The sequence below is a fragment of the Schistocerca gregaria genome, chromosome 6 (genome assembly GCF_023897955.1).
Source record: "Schistocerca gregaria isolate iqSchGreg1 chromosome 6, iqSchGreg1.2, whole genome shotgun sequence".
NCBI lineage: Eukaryota > Metazoa > Arthropoda > Insecta > Orthoptera > Acrididae > Schistocerca > Schistocerca gregaria.
In genome coordinates, this window is record NC_064925.1 from 526,452,611 (window position 1) to 526,469,784 (window position 17,174).

Here is a 17,174-nt window from a genome sequence, read left to right on the forward strand (position 1 = left end):
TCCCATAAGATTTCACATACATTTGAACATTTTGATAATAGTAATACCAGGAGGTAACACTGTCCTTCGCACACACCCCACCTCTCCATGGTCACATGGTCATTCTTGCCCAGGTAGGGGAAGAAGGGGGGAGAGGGAGAGGGCAATGGCGATTTGGTGTGGGGGAGTGGGGGGGAGAATGACCAGACAGGAAAGGTAAGCCCTCGTAATATAAATCAAGGTCATTAAATAGGGGAAAAGATCCAGTATTGTTTGTTTGTACAGTTAGTGATCAGTCACTGGAATCAGTATAACTATCAAGTATCTTTAAATTCAGTCTGATGCAGTTTAAAGTGGGATGGTAGAGTTCAGGCTCATATTTACCGGAAATGCATCAAAGAGTTAAAAAAAATATATATTTAACTAATTCTTGAATGCCATGATCTGCAACCATTATCAAGTTTGATTAATGGAAGAGAGAGAAACTTTAAAGAGTGCACTCTATTCTGCTTCAAGGTTCACATAGAAAGATTAGGACTTACACAGAGAAGTGCTGTCAACAATATTTCTTCCTCTGTACTATGATGAATGGGATATGAATGTGGTGGTAAATGATACTTATTTATTGTGTAATGTCTGCCACACACCATACAGTGGCACATCTAATACAAGTGTAGGTTTAGATGTATAATCTTGCAGACATATCTATGACACCAAGTATGAACCTGATATCCCTACTGTCTCTGTTAATGATGGTACAAACTTAGGGAATAGGTTTCCAGGTACAAGAGTAGCTTGAAGATTTATTAAATAATAGACCTCATTGTGTTGGCCTTGAAAAAGAGTGTCCATCACAGACAAGATTATCAGGAATGCCCCAGGGAAACTTGATAAGACCGCTGTTGTTTTCTATGTATAAATAGTGTGGTGGCCAAGGTAGGCAGCAATTTCCAGTTGTTTGCCAATGGTGCTGTGGTATATATGAAGGTGTCGAAGATGAGTGACTGAACAATGATACGTGATGACTTAGACAAAATTTCTAATTTGTGTGATGAATGGCAGCTAGCTCCTAATGTAGAAAAATATAAGTTAATGCAGATGAATAGGAAAAACAAACAAGTAATGTTCAGATACAGCTTTAGTATTGTCCTGCTTGACACAGTCATGTCATTTAAATCTCTGAGTGTAAAGTTCCAAAGCAATATGAAATAGAATGAGCAATTGAGGATTGTGGCAGGGAAGGTGAAGTGTCGACTTTGGTTTATTGGGAGAATTTTAGGAAGGTGTAGTTCATCTCTGAAGGAAACCATGTATAGGATGCTAGTGCAACCTGTTCTTGATTACTGCTTGAGAATTTGGGATCTGCACTAGGTTGGATTATAGGAAGAGATTGAAGCAATCCAGGGATGGACTGCTGGATTTGCTGCTGGTAGTGGTAAACAACACGGAAGTGTTACAGAAATGCTTTGGGGATTGAAATGGGAATCTCTGGTGGGAAGGCAACATTCTTTTTGAGGAACACTATTAAGAAAATTTAGAGAATTGGCATTTGAAGGTGACTGCAGAATGATCCCATTGCCGCCAACATACATTCGACCTAAGAACCATGAAGGTAAGATACTAGAATTTTGGCTCATTCAGAGGCATAATTTTTCCCTCACTCTATCTGCAAGAGGAACAGGAAAGAAAATGACTAGTAGTGGTACAGAGTACTCGGCCACAAACCATATGATGGCTTGTGGAGTATGTATGTACATACATAGATACAAAGTGGTTGCAGTCTGTAGATTGATATGATACTTGTTTCTTTAACAGCGCAACTTTCCAAAACCTAAAGCTGTTATTGGAGGAATGGTTGTGGGTAAACAGTCACCTAGCATTCACTATGTAATTACATTTTGCTGTCAACTTGATAGCCGGAGAAATCATTTAGGTGGCACATATCCTAATGCCATGTTGATAGTGACAGTGTGGGCAGGAGTCAACAGTGATGAATGAATTGACTTCCAGAACAGCCACAATTGATGTAACAATCTTTAAGACCTCAGAGCTATGTGGATGATATGCACTTACATTGTATCATTAAGCTTTTTGGGTAGGCTACTTGTTCTGCATGATTGCTTCATCCTCATTACTGCTGTCCTGTCATAGGGCTAATTTGGTTCTTGGCACCTTTATCATACAGTGCTATGCCCTTTTCGTATGTAATGTGTGTGTGCTGCTGGATATTTTTTCTTTTTCAGGTATGATTGTGCTTGTCCCCACATGGTTTAGAGGATGATTTCATACAAAGAAAACACACCATTTGATTACTACAGTCAATACACTTCCTGGACTTGAACTCTAAAACATGTCTGTGATTCCCTTGGAAGTCATAACACTTTCTGCATTACAATTGCTTCTTCTAGAAGAATGCTAAAAAATCACAGAAGAAAGCTTTACCATAATGAACTGAACTGTACAAGACATAAGAGTGAAACACTGTTGTCCCACTCCATTTTAGGGAACAGTAGCAATGGTTACTTTGTGTGTTTGTGAACTGATATTCTGGTGTAAATTATTGCTGTCACATCCAAAACTATTTACATTAGAATTACAGGTCACTTATTATAGTATATTCATGTATGCCATACTGTATTTGAAATTATTCTACTGTGCAATGTATCAGTATAGATTAAAATTTTATCTTTGTGTATTGTGCAGTGCCTCACCTGGTCCTGTAATTGTTATGGTCAGAGTATTTGTTACATGAAATTCAAAACATTACAGAGACTGCAGGTAGAAGAAACAAACATAATTATAAAATTTTGCAAATGGAATAGACATTTGTCAACATCATTTCAGAAATCTTACACTACTGATTGTGAAAATTGCAACACTAAGGAGGAGGATGAGAGATTGATATAAAATTTATTCTATAGATTAGGGACATGACATTATGCTAAAGATTAAATTTACCGATCTGTACATACAGTCTGACTGTGAGTATTCAATATGGTGTGAAGCCATCACATGATGCGTCAGAGCCTCTGGATGCCGTGGGATGGGATCAAAGAATGTCTGGATGTGCTGCTGAAGAACACACTGGTTTGTGCTTTCTAGAGGACCAAAACAAAGATGTTTGCTGACTGACGATATCTCAGGCATGTTTAATGGGCAACATGTCAGGCTAATCTGCAGGCCAGGAAAGTACTGCATGCTGTCATGCATTGTCCTACTGAAATATGACACATGGAGCTGTTTGCAATAGGGACAAGTGCCTTGGGCTCTATGATCTCGTGATGTAGCCGTTGCTGTTCCGATTTCCTTCAATATATAGAAGGTGAGCTAACATGATATAGCCAGTGGCTGTATCATCACTATCACATTTGGTGTTTGTCGTCTGTCCTGCTCAGCGGTACATTCTGCTCTGTTGCCATCAATGCAATGCCATCAAACACGTATCTGGCTATCACTATAGGGCAACTTGAAGCAGCACTCATCTGAAAACACAACATTTTGTCACTGAGCATTGCTGCCATGCAAGTGTCCATTGCCATCTGAAGGGTTGGTGGGTTCTGGACTGTGGAAGCTGCCACAGTGACATTTGTGCCAGCAGACAGCACTGAACTGTCCACATAGATGTGTGCACTCCCAATGCAGTGTGTGTGTGTGTGTGTGTGTGTGTGTGTGTGTGTGTCAAACCACCACTGTGAACGAAGCTACTCTGTCAATTACAATCTCACAGACAAGATGGCAGTTATTCCGTACCCTGATCACATGGTGTGGTCCAGTACCCACTTGTCGCTATGTACTACCCTCTTCTATCCATTGGTTCCACATATGCATCACTGTCATAACAGCATGTCCTGTAAGAGCCACAGTGTAATTGTCTGGTAAACCTGTTTCCCTAAGACCAGTTATCCTGTCCCACTCAAGCTGATATTATGCTCTTTAACATTGAGGTAGTGAAGTCGAAGTAGATACTCCGTGCGAATTGGTATGGGTGGAGGCTATACTTAACAGCCGAATTAAGTTAATAATTGGCTCCTTCTACCGATCCCCAGACTCCGATGATACAGTTGTGGAACAGTTCAGAGAAAGTTTGAGTCTCGTAACAAATAAATACCCCACTCATACGGTTATAGTTGGTGGGGACTTCAACCTACCCTCGGTATGTTAGCAAAAATACTTGTTCAAAACCGGTGGTAGGCAGAAAACGTCTTCCGAGATTGTCCTAAATGCATTCTCCGAAAATTATTTCGAGCAGTTAGTCCACGAACCCACGCGAATTGTAAATGGTTGCGAAAACACGCTTGACCTCTTAGCCACAAACAATCCAGAGCTGATAGAGAGCATCATGACTGATACAGGGATTAGTGATCACAAGGTCATTGTAGCTAGGCTCAATACCATTTCTTCCAAATCCATCAGAAACAAACGCAAAATAATTTTATTTAAAAAAGCGGATAAAGTGCCACTAGAAGCCTTCCTAAAAGACAATTTCCATTCCTTCCGAACTGACTATGCGAATGTAGACGAGATGTGGCTCAAATTCAAAGATATAGTAGCAACAGCAATTGAGATATTCATACCTCATAAATTGGTAAGAGATGGAACGGATCCCCCGTGGTACACAAAAAAGGTCCGAACGCTGTTGCAGAGGCAACGGAAAAAGCATGCGATGCTCAGAAGAATGCGAAATCGCGAAGATTGGCTAAAATTTACAGACGCGCAAAATTTGGCACGTACTTCGATGCGAGATGCCTTTAATAGGTTCCACAACGAAACATTGTCTCGAAGTTTGGTAGAAAATCCAAAGAAATTCTGGTCGTATGTAAAGTACACAAGCGGCAAGACGCAGTCAATACCTTCGCTGCGCAGTGCCGATGGTACTGTTATCGACGACTGTGCCGCTAAAGCGGAGTTATTGAACGCAGTTTTCCGAAATTCCTTCACCAGGGAAGACGAATGGAATATTCCAGAATTTGAAACACGAACATCTGCTAGCATGAGTTTCTTAGAAGTAGATACCTTAGGGGTTGCGAAGCAACTCAAATCGCTTGATACGGGTAAGTCTTCAGGTCCAGATTGTATACCGATTAGGTTCCTTTCAGATTACGCTGATACTATAGCTCCCTACTTAGCACTCATATACAACCGCTCGCTCACCGATAGATCTGTACCTACAGATTGGAAAATTGCGCAGGTCGCACCAGTGTTCAAGAAGGGTAGTAGGAGTAATCCATTTAACTACAGACCTATATCATTGACGTCGGTTTGCAGTAGGGTTTTGGAGCATATACTGTATTCAAACATTATGAATCACCTCGAAGGGAACCATCTATTGACACGTAATCAGCATGGCTTCAAAAAACATCGCTCTTGTGCAACGCAGCTAGCTCTTTATTCGCACGAAGTAATGGCCGCTATCGACAGGGGATCTCAAGTTGATTCCGTATTTCTAGATTTCCGGAAAGCTTTTGACACCGTTCCTCATAAGCGACTTCTAATCAAGCTGCGGAGCTATGAGGTATCGTCTGTTGTGCGACTGGATTCGTGATTTCCTAACAGGAAGGTCGCAGTTCGTAGTAATAGACGGCAAATCATCGAGTAAAACTGAAGTGATATCAGGTGTTCCCCAGGGAAGCGTCCTGGGACCTCTACTGTTCCTGATCTATATAAATGACCTGGGTGACAATCTGAGCAGTTCTCTTAGACTGTTCGCAGATGATGCTGTAATTTACCGTCTAGTAAGGTCATCCGAAGACTAGTATCAGTTGCAAAGCGATTTAGAAAAGATTGCTGTATGGTGTGTCAGGTGGCAGTTGACGCTAAATAACGAAAAGTGTGAGATGATCCACATGAGTTCCAAAAGAAATCCGTTGGAATTCGATTACTCGATAAATAGTACAATTCTCAAGGCTGTCAATTCAACTAAGTACCTGGGTGTTAAAATTACGAACAACTTCAGTTGGAAGGACCACATAGATAATATTGTGGGGAAGGCGAGCCAAAGGTTGCGTTTCATTGGCAGGACACTTAGAAGATGCAACAAGTCCACTAAAGAGACAGCTTACACTAGACTCGTTCGTCCTCTGTTAGAATATTGCTGCGCGGTGTGGGATCCTTACCAGGTGGGATTGACAGAGGACATCGAAAGGGTGCAAAAAAGGGCAGCTCATTTTGTATTATCACATTATAGGGGAGAGAGGGTGGCAGATATGATACACGAGTTGGGATGGAAGTCATTACAGCATAGACGTTTTTCGTCGCGGCGAGACCTTTTTACGAAATTTCAGTCACCAACTTTCTCTTCTGAACGCGAAAATATTTTGTTGAGCCCAACCTACATAGGTAGGAATGATCATCAAAATAAAATAAGAGAAATCAGAGCTCGAACAGAAAGGTTTAGGTGTTCGTTTTTCCCGCTTGCTGTTCGGGAGTGGAATAGTAGAGAGATAGTATGATTGTGGTTCGATGAACCCTCTGCCAAGCACTTAAATGTGAATTGCAGAGTAGTCATGTAGATGTAGAGGCATACTAATACTTGTTTTTAAGCTTTCACTTCGTTTGATTGCACTGTACCAACTGATTATAGTGTAACTCTGAAACTGTGTCCTGCGCAATCTCACAAAAGAGGGCACTGCTGGACCTGCATGTGCTCTCTCTCTCTCTCTCTCTCTCTCTCTCTCTCTCTCTCTGTTTCTGCAATCTTAATCACTTGTTACGTTTCCACTTGTCTACATATCCTCTTATTTTGGAGTGATTCAGACTAATTATTATGAGAGTTACAGTTTTCACATTTTTGACTTTTTTTTTTAGATGCATGATATGACTGATGATGCCTTTAATATTATGCTTGTTAGTTCACACCAAAGTAAATTGTTCTATAAGCTGAACTATATGTAACACTGTTGCATTAAATGAAACTGCAAGGCTTTCAGTAATGACTGGTATGATAGCAAGCAGACCAAAATATTGGCTCTAAAATTAAGGATAATTCTGGAGAATTCACAAAACACTACAAAATTTAGGAGATTCCTATTGCAGATTTCTTTGCAAAACTTGCTGCAAGCTGTGTCTAATTTACAGTTGTTCATTACTATGTGATAACTTGACAATGCGCAAGTAGTGCACAGATGTATTTAAATGCATTAACAGCTTGTTTTTTTTTTCCCCCTCGTCAAGATGATGATGACAGCCCAGAGGTAAATGCCATGCTGGAAAATCTTCGTGAGCTGGCAACAAAACTAACAGACTTCCTTAACGTTCCACCAGAAGTAGCTGCACAGTTGAAGGTAACTTCAGAATTTATGTTTCTCATTTGTCGGTAAGGTATTGCAACAGAAGCCTTACATTTGTGGTTTATTTCCTTTGTGTGAGTTAACATAGTGTTTTTCTCACAACTTTATTTTCTAATTATGGCAAATTTCTGCAGGATAAATTGTCGTCCTTGCCAAGCCACACATTGGTTGATTTATGTGCATCAGTTGTGGATGCTTCTTTCCCAGAGAAACTAAAAGTTTTAGATGCTGTGAACTTAGCTGATCGTTTGAAGATTACTTTACCACTGCTAATTAGACATACTAAAGGTAAGTACAGCTTTCATCTGGGTAAATGATATTGTTATGTTTATTTAAATCAGTTACTGCTTTGCATCATTAGATCCACCATGTTCCTACATTTAGTAATAAATTGCACCTGTAGTTGTTCTGCAAGAAGTAGGTACAATATCTCCGGGAAAATATGTGTGCACAACAAAGGGCCATGATTTTAATTAAAAAAAGGATGATGTGTAACAAAAAATACAGAATTTAGTAAATGTGTATGCTTGTTACCTTTACTCTTAAATTACTTGCATTCTACTAGAACTTTTTGTTACCATAAATGTATGTAGATGTGAGAAAGAAGTTGCTGGTTAATTTAGAAAGAAAATGTGTGTGGTACATCCTGTGTTCATATTGTATTCATTTTAGTCTCTTTTTGTTTACAATAATTATTTAATAGTTCTTTTTGCTTGTCATTTAACTTATTGTAGAATAATCTTTGTTAAAAGAAAACTGCTATGAATTTTTGATTTGAAACAAAAAAAAAATTTGAATGAAAAATAATTGTCACAAATTCTGTACTTCTGTTGATGGAAACAATTATTTCTCCAGAACTGGAACTGACACGAAGTCCTCGCACGAAAACCAGTATACTTCCAATTAATAATGGAAATACTCGGCGTGGGATGAGGATAGTTCTCCCAAGAGGAAGAGCTGGAATGAATGGAATCAGCAGAAATGATATTGATAATGATGATGAAGATGAGATACAAGAACTGTATAGGAAATTAGAGTAAGTAATGGGTTTTGCCTTAAACTGTTTGTATACTGTTGTTGGTTGGCCAGGTGTGTATTTGTGAGGATGGTGCTTCCAACAATTGTCCAGCCATTGTCATTTAGATTGTCCATGAATTTATCTAAATTGCTTAAGACAAACAGTTCCTTTGAAAGGACATGATCAATTTTCTTACTCTTCCTACCCCAATCTGAGTCTGTGATCCATCTCCAGTGACTTCAAACACTATGCATGCATCCATTACAGGGATGTTGAACCCCAATTTCTTTTGTACAATATTGCACAGGAGGTGAAATATAGGAGTATGTAGATTCCCTTGGGCAGCTGCAGTAAGAAAAAATTGATAGTATGGTGCAAACATCGGACATTCTTTCTTGAAAATCTAGTCTTTTGATCTGTCAGTGTGCTTTATAATGGTTTTCATATTCCAATCAGATGAAATGCTATTTCTTCCTATAACAGTTCAGAGTGTGGACAATGACTCATTTTCTGTGCCTATTGGGTGGTGTACGCACAGCAGCAGCACAAATTGTGAGTTTTAATTTGTAGTTATATTGAAGAAAGGGAAATGCGCACCTGGAGCTGATTGATGCATTGTCCACTGAAACTTCAGGTATCGTCGACAGAAACTCACAACAGCACATAGATATTACAAAGTTTTAAGTTATTGCACTTTTCATTATTAAACAGTGTCACATATACAATGTTGCAGACAACCAAATGCACACATCTACAGTCATGAAGTCACTGATCGGTTGTGAGTTGTTACTTTGGCTGCAGGAGTGGGAGGGGAAGAAAGAGTGTCATAGCTAGGAGAGAGTATGATATACGGGCAACTAGATTGTTAGTATGTGAGAGGAGACGTGACAGAGGAAGATACACATGGCACTCAGTGAAATTAGTCTAGATGGTATGACTTGACCCATCACATTATTTTCTACGGCCTTCCATGAACCATTCTGCGCACACCCGTTAACTGCCGAAAAATTTCATGCCACACTAGCAGCACTTTTACGGATGGATGCATCACATTCCCTCATGCCAATAATATGCCCCCTTTCAAGCTCACTTATTTGATTTGATGGTATGGTTCGTGCACATGTCTGCAAGGTATCCTGCGTTTTTGCTCAAGTCACACAGATCCAATTATCTTTGGTTTATAGTGACAATGAGAGCCACAAGAACTATCTTGTACTGTTTGAAGTATTTATGAAAAAAAAAGCCTTTTTTTAACTAGAGGATTGCGTGGATTGTTTACTTTTACAGGGATCCATATGTTTATGGTGAGCTAATGTTTATTTAATTTTTTTGTCCTATGGATGTACTTGTTATTCAGGGAAGGCTAATTCGTAGCAAAAATTGAATTACAGAATGTTCATGATTTCATCTGTTTTCCTGTCAACATTGTTACTGCTCAAGAAAACATATGCGCTGTTATCATGACTAGCATATTTTGTGTTTATTTGTCCAGAAACCTCTGTTTCAACATGGTTTTGCTCACAGGAAGTCACTGCATACTTTGTGTGTATAAAGGTGCTAAAAGTGAACCTTTCTCACTGTAGTTCAGTAGAGCACACACTGTGTCCTGTCACGAATGGAATAATTTTAATTGTGTAAATTTTTGTGTCTGCCAACATGGCTTAAATGATCATTTGAAGCACAGACTGTGTGTGCATTGTCACTTTATGACAAGAAGTGTTAGCGGGGGAAACTGCCCTCTGAATCAGCATACAATAGAGTGATATTATTTCAGCTTTCAGATGCTATCTTGAGGTGCTACAGTATTATCTAACTAACCAGTAGAGTTTGTCTGCAGTCGATACTACCATTTCCAGTTGATGACAGATACCTGTGGCTCAGATCTAACCCAAGCAGGATGCAAATAGAACTGCCACACTTTTTTCCCCAACTGGCAGGATTGTGTCAATTCAGACAGTTCTCAACAGTTTCCATATAATTAGTTTGGCTTCTAGATATGCAGTTGGTCAGTGCTTCTTATGCACTCATGAGTCCAAACAAGATACATTTAAACAAACAGTTCTTTTTAGAACCTGTTCTGACAGTTATTTCAGTAAATATTGAAGGCATGTCACGACCTAAGCAACAGCTGCTTCAAGAACTGTGCTGTGAACAGAAGTGTGATGTACTGTGCATACAAGAAACTCAAAGAGATACCCAGCAAAGACGACCGAAAATACCTGGTTTGCAGCTAGCTGCAGAAATACCTCATGCTAAATATGTAAGTGCTATTTTCGTCAAGCCTGAAATCCAAGTCTTGAGTGCCTATTGCACACATGACAATAACATCGAGATCATCACCTTGGAACTCAGCAACTGTGTGATAACGTCAGTGTACAAGCCTCCTTCCGAAAAATTCTCCTTTGTTCCTCCTAAAAACTTTGACTCACAGAAGATATCGGTGCAATAGGGGATTTTAATAGCCACAGCCATACCTGGGGATACACCCGAGAAGATGAAATGGAGAAGCCGTTGTATCTTGGGCGGAAACTAACTCCCTCTCCCTCATTCATGATAGTAAACTTCCTCCATCCTTTGACAATGGGAGGTGGCAAAGAGGGTACAACCTTGACCTCTTATTTGTGAGCGAAAATGCAGAGCAACAGTGCCACAAATCAATGTGTCATCCCATACCTAACACACAACATAGACCAATAATGTGCCGATTTCTTCCCATCGTAAGACCCCGAGAAATTGGTTTTAGACGAAGGTATAATTTTAAGAAGGCAGATTGGCCAAAACTTTCTAAAATGCTGGACGATTAAGTTCAAACAATTAAGCCTGTGCCTGAAGAGTATGAACACTTTGTTGAGCTTGTTAAATTCTGCTCACGAGCATGTATCCCAAGAGGCTGCAAGACAAACTACCTGCAGGGCGTAACTTCAGAAACAGCTACACTGCTCGAGGAGTATTATACCCAATACTCTGAAAACCCATTCAGTGAGGAAACCTCCCAAATAGCTAGATCTGTCCTCTCCTCAATCTCTGAGCAAAGAGAAGACAGTGGGAGAAACTGATGGAAGACTGTGATATGAGTAGAAATAGTCAAGAGGCCTGGAGGCTTCTAACACACTTGAATAGTGACCCTTCACAGGCGAATATGCATGCGAATGTCCGAGCTGATCCAATTGCACACCAACTCGTACAAAATGGGAAACCACCTTATTCAACCAGGCCTGGTAAGAAGACGTGTGAGAGACGACCTGACCAAGAAACCAATACTCTGCTTCAACCATTTACCCAGACTGAGGTGGATCTCGCTCTGAGTAAGTGCAAAAATGGGAAAGCGGCAGGCCTCAATGATATAAGAGTTAAGCAGATAAAGAACTTTGGGCCGATAACAAAAGCATGGCTGAGAGACCTAATGAACAACTGTGTCCAATTCCGCAAGATTCCTAAAATCTGGGGGAAAGCCAAAGTTGTAGCTATCCGCAAGCCAGGCAAGGACCAAAATGATCCTAAAAGTTACCGCCCTATATCTCTCCTATGTCATCTGTATAAACTCCTTGAAAGACTCATACTACACCGACTAACGGAGAAGCTAGAGACAATATACATCCCACAGCAGGCTGGATTTAGACAGGGAAAGAGCTGTACATCTCAAGTGTTGAAACTAACAGAGCATATTGAAGATGGTTTTGAAAGGGAAGAGATCACAGGAGCTGTATTTATAGATCTAACAGCAGCTTATGACACAGTTAATCATAGAAGACTTCTAATGAAGCTGTACAATGCCACTAGAGACTACCAGCTAACCTGTTTCATAAGGAATCTCCCTGAAAATAGAAGATTTTTTGTTGAATTCCAGGGCAAGAGAAGCAGATGGAGATCACAGAAAAATGGATTACCCCAAGAAAGTGTGCTTGCTCCAGCTTTGTTTAACATCTACACGAATGATCAACCACTACCTGAAGGAACACAGAGCTTCGTCTATGCAGATGATTGTGCTATCACCGCCCAAGCCCGCTGCATTGAAACTGTTGAAGAGAATCTGTCCAAAGCATTGAGAGAACTGTCAGCTTATTACAGGGAAAACCAGTTGAGACCAAATCCTGGAAAAACACAGACTTGCGCTTTCCATCTTAAAAACTGACAGGCAGCTAGAGCCCTCAAAATCACCTGGGAAGAAACATCACTAGAACACTGTATGTATCCCAAATACCTAGAGGTCACCCTTGACCGTGCATTAACATACAAGAGGCACTGCCTAAATACCAAGCCAAAAGGTTGCAGCCAGGAACAATATCATTAGAAAGCTAACAGGCACGTGGGGAGCACACGCCAACACTGTGAGAACCTCTTCCCTTGCATTGTGTTACTCTGCCGGAGAATACGCAAGCCCAGTGTGGTTCAATTCTTGGTATGCCAAAACAGTAGATGCTGCTCTTAATGATACTTGTCGTATCATCACCGGGTGCCTGAAGCCTACTCCTCTGGATAAACTGTACAGCCTCGCGGGAATTGCACCTCCCGACATCTGCCGGGAGGTAGGAGCAAAAAGCCAGAAGGAAAAATCAGAAACTTCTGCAGCTCACCCCCTATATGGCTATCAGCCAGCAAACCCACGACTAAAATCCAGGAAGAGCTTCCTCAGATCTACCGAGGCTCTAGTTGGGGCACCACAGCAATGGCGAATCGAACTATGGCGTGCAAGGCTTACCAGTGCTGTGGGATGGATTACACCAAGCGAAAGACTACCACCCGGCTGCACAGAGAGTTGGAGTACATGGAGATTCCTCAACAGACTACGCTCCGGTATCATGAAATGTAAGAGCAATCTGACCAAATGGGGTTTCCTAGAGGAGCCGCCACTCTTCGAGTGTGGAGCAACGCAGACGACCTCCCACCTGCTCCAGTGTACCTAATGTCCAGCAACATGCACAACAGAAGACCTGCTACATGCAACACCAAATGCAATAGAGGTTGCTAACTTCTGGGCGGCAAAAGTGTAAATAATTATCTTGTAAATGTATCTACAAACAACATGTAAATATTGTACATTATTTTATATATTGTAAATGCTTCTGACACGAATAAATAAATAAATATAGTTGGTCAGTATTGTAGTATGTAAACAAGGTGGACAAGGGAACACATGGAATGGAACCTGAATTAATAGCATCAGGTCTTCTGTGCTGATGAATGCAGGATTTGTCTGATGCCTGACAATCATCATTACAGTGTGTGGTGGTAGCCAGGTATCTGTATGCACCTCAGCCACACAGTTCCACAGGTTCTGGAAGGAGGTGGTATAACTTATGTTTTATACTAGTACCATGCATCATTGTTGGACACCTCTTATCTGTGTCATAGGTAAATTGAAGGTTGTGCTGTATGAGAGGACTCATCAACCTATTGCTTATCTCTTCAGTCAACTTTTCAACAATGGTTTCATATTTCAAGATGATAAAAATGCATGAACATGCCATGCTCACTTGGAGAACACCTCCCTCTAGGAGGCAATAATAAAATGAATGGAGTGGTCTATGATCACTGCTGAGATGAACTCATCTGAGCAAGGTTCGGAGAAATTGAAACTTGCAGTGTGTCAATGAAGTAAGCCTTCTCTCAAAGTGGATTATTTCAGGGGGGCCACCATTGAAGGTTTGGATAGGCTTGATCCTTCAGCAGTAATGTCTTGCTGACTTTGAGGACAGCATGCTGTGACATTACAGACTGGTTCTGAAGAATTTTGCTTGTAACTAGACAGTGCTCAGATGATAACTTCCCCCTGAGCATATGCCACATTAATCTTCCTGATTTGAAATGGAGTATAAATCTGGAGTTATTTGATGTTGCAGGAACTTTTAATCATAATTTTGAATCATAATTGATTTCTATACATTGCTTGTGCATTATGTGACAGCCCCCCCCCCCCCTGCCTGTCAGAGAATGTATTTCTATTGCATACTGTAAATATATTAATTGTGCTTCTCAAGTAAGTGATGAATGGTTAATATTTTTCATCAAATAACTTATGGGAATGTGGTTGTCAGTGTTGTCACCCGGCTATGTTCCCAAACGTTATTTGAACATTGTATGTGCGGGGAGAAACTTGGCTCTTATTTTTCTTTCTTTTCAATACTTTAGTTACATGGGTAAATCATTCAATCTAAAATTGCTGCATTTTTAAAAAATGCATTACTATTGCAGGCAATACAGTTTATTCTATTGTCATATCAGATTCAGATACACATTTCCAATACAGCATGTAATTTCAATGTATGTGTACTTCATGAAGGTTCAAATGTAAGTGAATATTAAAACATGACAGGGTACATTACAGGTATAAACTCTTTCATTTCTTTTCCTTTTTTACGTTTAAATATCGTCATTTACAATAGAGTCAGAGGTTGGCAACAGTGAATGCCGAGATCTTCTTGCAATCACAGGCTGTTGCATAAGCTGTGTCAGGGGGCTGGCTCAGCACATTTGGCTGCTACAATGAACATTCTGCTACTGGCATGTTGCATTGCATATGCTCTTGACATGAAACAGAAAAAGAAAGAACATTTAAATTTACGTAAAATCTTTAACATACTCTAGTACCTTCTGCCGCAGAAGTTGAACACGTGGCAGAAAAAATGGACGTGGTCAGTCCATAGAGGGCTCCGCCTCCACGGTGGCTATTCCGCGCAGCGAGGGTGCCACCGCTAAGCCATGTGCAGACAGCGGCCAATAGCCGCTCTATCCAGTTTCGTATATAGGGACCCGCTGTGCTCTAGTCCAGCCAGTCATATGCAGATTTGTTAATTCGGGATGTGGTCGTTCAACTGGCGCCCGATCCAGAGGTTCGCACTGGCGGTGTTAAAGTTGGACAACCCCTCGTTGGAAGACTTTCTGCGTATTGCCCATTCCTTCGTAATTGCTCAGGCGGCGAACTAATGACTCATGGTGCGGTCCCAGGTGGCAGCGGTCGAGTCCACTTCCTGATCCACTCATTATCGCCATCGACAGGGCGCAGTCTCCAGAGGGCACCGCCGTCGAGATTCCTCACTGTCTGACGTCTCTATGGTGTCCGAACCGCCGGTCGCCCCTTGACGTCGGCCGCGTGCTTCCAGTGCTTCTCGGCCCACACTCGAGCTGACTGTCCCCATCGCTGGAAGACCTGTTCGCTCTGTGAGAAAGAGGGCCACCTTCAATCTGTCTGTCGTAGCCGCTCGACCCGCCCCCATCCCGCCCCTGTAGGCCAACAGGAGGCCGTCCATGCTTTACACTCAGTTGCCCCTCAGACCGACACATTGGCTCAAAAGTTATTCCTCACCCTACGCATCTTTAACGAGGACGTCCGTTTCCAGGTTGATATGGGGGCCACAGTTTCTTTGGTCAATCTTACAACGTATGCACGTCTCGGGTCTCCAGAATTGTCCCCACCCTCTCGGAGGTTGGTTGCCTACGGCGACGGTTCCATCCCTCTTCGGGGGCAGTTTTCTGTCATATCCATCTACAAAAACGTTCCCTGGCCTCTTACCTATTTGTGATGGACCTCCAGTCGGCTTCAGACATTTTTGGACTAGATGCTTTTACACGGTTTGGCTTTTCCATTCAAGACGAAGTGCAGTTCGTTTCAACTACGGTTCCATTTCAGTACCTAGACGATATGTGTGCATCCTTTTCCTCCCTGTTTTCGGCAGACCTGGGCTGCGCTTCCGATTTCCAGGCACACATCACTTTACTGCCGAATGCATATCCTCGCTTTTGTCGGGCTCGGCCTATCCCAGTAGCTTTGCGTGCGGCCGTCAAGCAGAAACTCAATTGGTTCTAGGCTGCGAGGGTTATCGAGCCAGTCCGATCGAGTGCCTGGGCAATGCACTTAGTGTTCATCAAGAAACCCAATGGATCGCTTCGTCTTTGTGGGGATTTGGGGGCTATGGTCAATGATCAGTCTTTGGTCAAAACTTATCCCATTCCTCGACAGGAAGACCTTCTCACTAAACTGGCAGGTGCCAAGTACTTTTCTAAGATTGATTTGGCAGAAGCCTATCACCACTTGCCATTGGATGAGGAATCGCAGGCCATCAACACTCCTTTCAGTCTCTATAAATACAAGCGTCTTCCTTTTGGCATTTCCTCTGCCCGTACGATTTTCCAGTGGTATCTCAAGCAACTTACGCAACCAGTACCGGCTTGTGTCAATTACCTCGATGATATCATATTCTTGGGGTGCACACGCCAGGAACATCTGTGCAACCTCAGTACCTTACTTCACGCCCTGCAGGCTGCAGATTTACGTTGTTGACTGGAGAAGTGCAGTTTTTTTCAACCGGAAGTGGAGTACTTAGGACATTGGCTCAGTAAAGATGGCATTTGCCCTTCGGACCGTAATGTCGCAGCTAGTGATGCACTTCCCTGTCCACAAAACTTATCTGAACTCCAGGTATTTTTGGGGAAAGTCAATTATTACTTAAAGTTCTTACCCCAAGCTGCCCATGTCGCGCATCCCCTAAATCGCCTGCGTCGCAAAGGGGTACCTTACACGTAGACTTCTGCCTGTGATCAGGCTTTCACCCACCTGAAGATGATGCTGAAATCTGCACTTGCCTGACACCTTTCTCTCCGGATCGTCCCTTGGAGGTGGTGGCCGATGCCTCAGCTTACGGGATTGGGGCAGTCCTGGCACACAGGAATGAGGATGGATCGGAACAACCTGTGGCACATGTATCCAAGGCGTTAATGCCTGCGCAAAAGAATTACTCTTAGATCAAAAAGGAGGCTCTTACCATTATTTTTGCAGTTCAGAAATTTCACATTTATCTGTTTGGGGTGCAGTTCACCCTCCTCACGGATCACAAGCCCTTAGTGTCACTTTTCGGGCCCCATTCGCACCTCCCAGAACGGACGGCTCAGCGTCT

The 17,174-nt window shown here is 41.8% G+C and overlaps 1 protein-coding gene across 1 annotated transcript in view; it reads left to right on the plus strand.

Moving 5' to 3' along the window:
• The window catches only part of LOC126278596 (lon protease homolog 2, peroxisomal-like), a 132,735-nt gene that overhangs the window by 68,342 nt on the left and 47,219 nt on the right, over nt 1–17,174 (plus strand). The window contains exons 4-6 of the mRNA XM_049978816.1: nt 7,150–7,259; nt 7,400–7,553; nt 8,121–8,301. Of these exons, the coding sequence (XP_049834773.1) occupies nt 7,150–7,259; nt 7,400–7,553; nt 8,121–8,301 (445 nt within the window). The remainder of the gene's footprint in view (nt 1–7,149; nt 7,260–7,399; nt 7,554–8,120; nt 8,302–17,174) is intronic.